The sequence below is a fragment of the Sorex araneus genome, chromosome 3, assembly GCF_027595985.1.
Source record: "Sorex araneus isolate mSorAra2 chromosome 3, mSorAra2.pri, whole genome shotgun sequence".
NCBI lineage: Eukaryota > Metazoa > Chordata > Mammalia > Eulipotyphla > Soricidae > Sorex > Sorex araneus.
In genome coordinates, this window is record NC_073304.1 from 73967409 (window position 1) to 73973039 (window position 5631).

Here is a 5631-nt window from a genome sequence, read left to right on the forward strand (position 1 = left end):
CACAGTCCCCAGGTGCACACAAAGCAGCCACGAGCACAGAAAACTAGTACAGAAGCTCGAAGTGAAACTGGGGTCTTCAATTCTTTCAGGCTGGTCTGGCCAGCTCACTCCTGGGCCCCCCTTCACCTCTCAGAAGGGACCAGGTCACATTTCCTGGGATACTCTGTGTTCCTGACCCACCTCATTCTGCAGAAAGAAGACTCAATGGTAGCATTTGAATCTTTTAATGACAGCAGGTCGGAAGTGCAGGAGGGGCTCCTCCAGAACGTGTCCCCTGCCTGGCTGAGCCTTCATGGGAACCGACTCACAGTCTCGGGGGCTTCTCCAGCCAGGTTGGGTGTGGGGCAGGGCTGTGGATTCGAAGGAGTGTGTCTGGGCTGCTCTGTTGCTGTGTCTGGTGGGTCCTGGCAGCCGGGTAAGCCCTGGGTCACTGCTGGTCCCCTGTGAAGGTGAGGCAGGCAGGAGAGGGCAGTGAGGCCGGAGTGCTGGGGTGAAGGGCAACTCCTGTCCGCAGAACACAGGCACTCACCTTGGCTGGACCCAGGCACCAGCTCTGTCCGGTAAATCTTGAAGGCATCGTAGGCAAAAACAGAAACCAAGATGATGCCAAAAACCTGCAGCAGGAGGAACGAGGGTGGCACCACACAGGCCCAAGGGGACACCCCCAGGTTAAGGAGAGGGAGGTGGGTGGAAGGGGCAAGGTGTGAGCCTGAACCGGATGGGCACGGGCACAGAGTAGAAGGGGGGGAGCTCCAGAGGGTGGGCAGGAGTGCTCTGCAGGGCTGGACTCACAAAAGCTGCGATGGCAGCTCCATCCCGGGAGGTCACGGCAGCAAAGGAGACCACCAGGAAGATGACAATGGCGCTGACACAGCGCAGGAAGTCCTGGGGGGAGGGGAAGAGGGCATCACCCTGAGGCTTGCCAAGGCTGTCAGTGCTTCACCCTTAGGCACTGTGACCCCCTACATGGAGACAGCATGAGAGAGAGAGAGAGAGAGAGAGAGAGAGAGAGAGAGAGAGAGAGGGGAGAGGGACCTCATACTACCCAGAGAATCACGACAAGCCAAGCCTGGGGTGGCTGATGGGCTCAGGAGCTGAGAGGACAGGTCTGGGCAGGGTGAAGCTGTGGCTCTGGGGAGCAGGGGCCAGCAGAGTCCAGGGACCGGGTGTCCATCCTGCTCACTCGCCGTGGACACAGCAGTGAGTCGATGTGGCTAAGTGACACCTGGGTGCGAGCCGGGGACAGAACAGCAGAGTGAGTGGGGACAGGCGGCGCCACTCACCAGACAGGGCCAGTTGAGCCGGTCGAAGCGCTGGTGGTACTGGGTGGCGTAGAGGAAGAGGAAGGCGAGCGTGATGAAGAACTCCAGCAGCGCTGCCGCCATGTAGGCAGAGATGGAGGCCGTGAAGCAGATGAAGATGATGAAGGTCAGGGCCTGCGGGACCGAGTGTGTGAGGCTGGCCAGGCGGGACCCAGGCACCTCGGGGCCTTTGCCTCCCCACCTTCCAGCTGGCCCTGAGGGAGGACCCCCCACTCTCCGCCCCTGCCTGCAGGACTCAGCCTTCAGGACAATGCCCCCCCCCGCCAAATGTCGGATTCCAGCCTCCCATGCAGCAGGATTCAATCTCTTCATTTGGGCATGTCCAGGGCTGCCCCTGACCACCCCCCCCCCAGCAGCCCCCAACAGTGTGGCCTGGCTCCAGGAGGCACTGTCCAGGCAGACCACTGGCGCTATGGTTCTGGGGCACAGAGGACAGGGGACAGTCGCCCTCCCCTGAACACCCCCAGCCCTTACTGGGCCCCTGTCCGGCAGAGGCCTGGGACTCCTCTAACAGGGCGGGAGCTTCCTGGCCCCCAGCAGGGGACACGGTCAGAGGCAGATGCTCCGGGGAGCTGCGGCCATACTGCCAGGAGTCTCAGACAGTCCCACTCTGGTCCTACACAGTGACCGGAAGAGCCTTTCCCCTCCCCAACCCCCTCCAGCAGATGCTTCTGGGTGGTCACTGCGGGGCGCCAGGAAGTCTGTCCTGTTTGAGAGCTGGGCTTCGTGGATGTCCAAGGAGGGGCCTTCTTAGAGGCCAGGAAAGGAGGGCGGGCATGTCCTATGTCCCTGTCCCTCTGGGCCCCACAAGGCTGTCCTGTCTAGCTGCAGTGGCCCTTAGGGGGCAGCTGGGGTGCTGAGGTGGGCAGGGCGGAGCAGAGCATGCTGGGAGGCAGAGGTGCCAGGTCGGGGAGACTGTTACCAGCTCAGTTTCCAGCAGGATGCCTTTGAGGGACGAGAGGAAGGTCTTGTCCACCGCGAACCCCTGGAGCCCTGCCGCTGGCCCCGCTTCAGGGGGCTGGTCCCGGCGATCCCAAGCACCGAACATGTCCCCGGCCACAGCCCCCCACGGCCACCAGCCGGGAGAGAGACGCAGGAAGGCGGGAACCTAGCCGGGTGGCGAGGACAGGAGCGGAGAGGGGCAGCCGGCTGGGGGGTAGGGGGGGCCTGAGACAGCAGAGGGGAAGTCGGCCCAGATGGGCCTTCAACCCAGTTGCCCAGAGTGCCCCTCGGCCCGCACCCCCCCACACACACCCAGCCCGCCCCTAAAAGGCACATGGGGAGGGGAGGGCGGAGAGGGGGCGTGGTCAGCCCCTCCCCTGACTGGGAGCCCAGCCCAGGCGCGAGGGCAGAGGGGAGGGGACCCAAGGGGAGAGGAGGAGGCCTTGGCAGAAAAGGGGAGGAGCTGGGGGGTGAGCCAGGACAGGGGCCAGATTGGAAGCCCCTCCAGGACCCAAGCCAAAGAAGTCCGTGCCCCTTCCCTAACCTGAACCCTCTTCCTCAGCGCATCCTTTCTCCCTGCTCCCCTCTGGGAGGGTGGGGTCTGGACCCGGGCCCAGGCAGCACCCGCAGAACCGAACTATGGCAGCCAAGTCTGAGGACAAAGGCAGCTTGTTGGGGGGACAAGGGGGTGCTGTGTGCCCTCCGCGGTGCCTCAATGGGGCTCTGTCTATCCAACATGCCAGGAGGGCAGCCGGACCCCGGCTGGGGGGGGGGGCGGGGCGGGGACGGATGGGTACGGGGGAAGTTCTTGAGGCAGAGGCTGGGTGGGGAGGTGGGGCCTGGCGGGGGGAGGAGGGGGCTCCTGCCGCGCGAATGTCAAAGATAAAAAGATAAATCCGGCCACTTGTGAATTCTGATTATTTATTTGTGTAAGTCCCCTCCGTGTTCAATAGCAGCTTCTTCCTCCCCACCTCCGAAGACGAGTATGCATGCACACAGGATGCGTGCAGAGGATGCTGTGAATGAAGTGCTGCGTGAATGAATGAATGAAACGCGGCGGAGGGGAAATCATCCAGAAAGTGCCTGTGCAGGGCTGGGCAGCAAGAACGCGAGGCAAGGAAGAAAGAGGGGTGGTGACCCCCAGAGAGGGGCGGAGCTTCGGAGCCGTCTGCCCGGAGGTCACGCCAGGATGCCAGCTTCCAGCGTGCCGGGCAGCGTCCAGCCCTCCCCGCCCACTCCAAAAAGTGCAACGTGCAGCCCCTCCTCAAGCCCCCCCTGGCCTGTCCTGTCCCGCCCTCTGGCCACGACGGAGGGCCTTTGGAGGGCGGAGTCTTCTGGCGGCTGGCTCAGTGCGGCAGGTGGTGAGACCCCGGCCCCCGCGCTTCCCGCCAGGGACCCCCGTCAGGCCCTTAAGCTGGACACGCGCGGGCGCACGCACACGCAGGCCGTGGAGACGGGGTAGAGCCGGGGCTCCAGGCAGTAGCTGTGCGGGCCGCCCTGCCGACCCGAGCAGTTCCGCAGGTAGAAGACCATCTGATTGTGGAAGAGCGGCTCCGAGTTGCCCTGGGGGTCCCTTTCAGATCCATTCTGCAGGCTGACGCAGTTTGTGCACTGGCACCTGGCGTGGTAAAGGTCCTGGGGAAACCGGGACTCATCCCGATCCAACCTGCGGGATGGGCGGAAGGGGGCACCAGTGAGCACGAGTGATTGGTGGGGGGGGGAGTGGTGCGGAGATGTCAGAGCAAGGAAGGAAAGAGTATTGGTGGGAGGTTGAGGGGGGCTGGCAGGGAGAGGGGCAGGGAGCAGGAGGGGGAGGGGCCGGAGACTGGTCCCAGCGGTGGCCGCTGGGCTGTGCGGCTTTGGAAGAAACACTCCCTCCCCTCTGGGATTTCTTTTCCCCAGGGGGAGATGAAGGCTGGGGGTGAGGAGTGGTTTTCCTCCTAGTCCCTTAAGAAGCAGGGCTGGAGCGGTGGTCCAGGGGGTAGGGCGTTTGCCTTGCAAGCATTGGACCGAGGTTCAATCCCCAGCATCTCATATGGTCCCCCAAGCACTGTCAGGAGTAATTTCTGAGCGCAGAGTCAGGAGTAACCCCTGAGAATCGCTGGGTGTGACCAAAAAGTTAAAAAAAAAAAAAAAAAAAAAAGAAGAAGCAGAAGAAGCAGAAGAAGAAGCAGGGCAGGGGGTGCTGGCCGGGCTGGGCCAGAGGCTTCCGGCAGACCAGTTCTGCTTCCACACAAGGAGTAAGGATGGGTACCGCATGAGATTCCTTCCACAATTGTTACTGCATTTTGGGGTGTTTTTCATTATAAAAAGGAAAAGTGGGAGATAGGGCAGGGATAGAGGCATTTGCCTTGCATGCTGCTGATCCACTTTGCTCCGTGGCACTACATACGTTCTTTTTTAGAGGAGAGTCACACCCAGAGTGCTCAGGAATCACTCCTGGCAGGGTTTAGGGGACATTATGTGATGCCGGAGATGGACGTCAGGTCAGCTGCATGCGAAGCAAGTGTTTTACCCACTATACTGTCCTCCAGCCCCCCCATACTGAGGTGCCACATTTGGTCCCCTGAGCACAGAGCCAGGAGTGATCCCTGAGCAAGGAGCCAGGAGCATCTGTTTTCCGCCAGTGCCCCACTACTGTACTATCGCTCTAGCCCAAGACTAATTCACTTTCTTCTGAAAGGATTTTTTTGCAACACCCCCCCCAAATGAAACCAGTGAAAATTCAATATTCTAAAGGTCTGGGAATATTACAGAAGCATCATAGGACATAGCCACCAGTAGTGAAAATCTTTTGCATATACACAGACCCTTGACAAATGGGAGCAAGTTCCCTAAAAAGCACCCTACAAGGAAAGATCTTGGGGGACCAGGGGTGAAGCTCAGTGGCAGAGTGTATGCTTCACATGGATAAAGCCCCTGTTTTTAATCTCTGGCACCACCCTCTCTGAGAAAGAAAGAAAGAAAGAAAGAAAGAAAGAAAGAAAGAAAGAAAGAAAGAAAGAAAGAAAGAAAGAAAGAAAGAAAGAAAGAAAGAAAGAAAGAAAGAAAGAAAGAGAAAGAAAGAAAGAAGAGGAAGAGAGAGAAAGAAAGAAAGAAAGAAAGAAAGAAAGAAAGAAAGAAAGAAAGAAAGAAAGAAAGAAAGAAAGAAAGAGAGAGAGAAAGAGAGAAAGGAGAGAAAGAGAGAAAGAAAGAAAGAAAGAAAGAAAGAAAGAAAGAAAGAAAGAAAGAAAGAAAGAAAGAAAGAAAGGAGAGAGAAAGAGAGGCAGAGAAAAAGAAAGAAACAGAAAGAAAGAGAGAAAGGAAGAGAGAAAGAGAAAGGCAGAGAGAAAGAAAGAGAGAAAGAAAGAGAGAAAGAAAGAGAGAA

At 58.7% G+C, this 5631-nt stretch overlaps 1 protein-coding gene across 1 annotated transcript; it reads right to left on the minus strand.

Moving 5' to 3' along the window:
- Window positions 1-208: 208 nt before the first annotated feature.
- On the minus strand, window positions 209-2587 carry CMTM5 (CKLF like MARVEL transmembrane domain containing 5). Its single transcript, XM_004609465.2, has 5 exons — window positions 2245-2587; window positions 1284-1436; window positions 793-885; window positions 530-614; window positions 209-441 (listed from the first exon to the last, which is right to left on the minus strand). Exons 1-5 carry the CDS (start codon window positions 2368-2370, stop codon window positions 428-430), a joined length of 471 nt encoding a protein of 156 aa, XP_004609522.1. The 5' UTR covers window positions 2371-2587; the 3' UTR covers window positions 209-427.
- Window positions 2588-5631: the final 3044 nt, after the last annotated feature.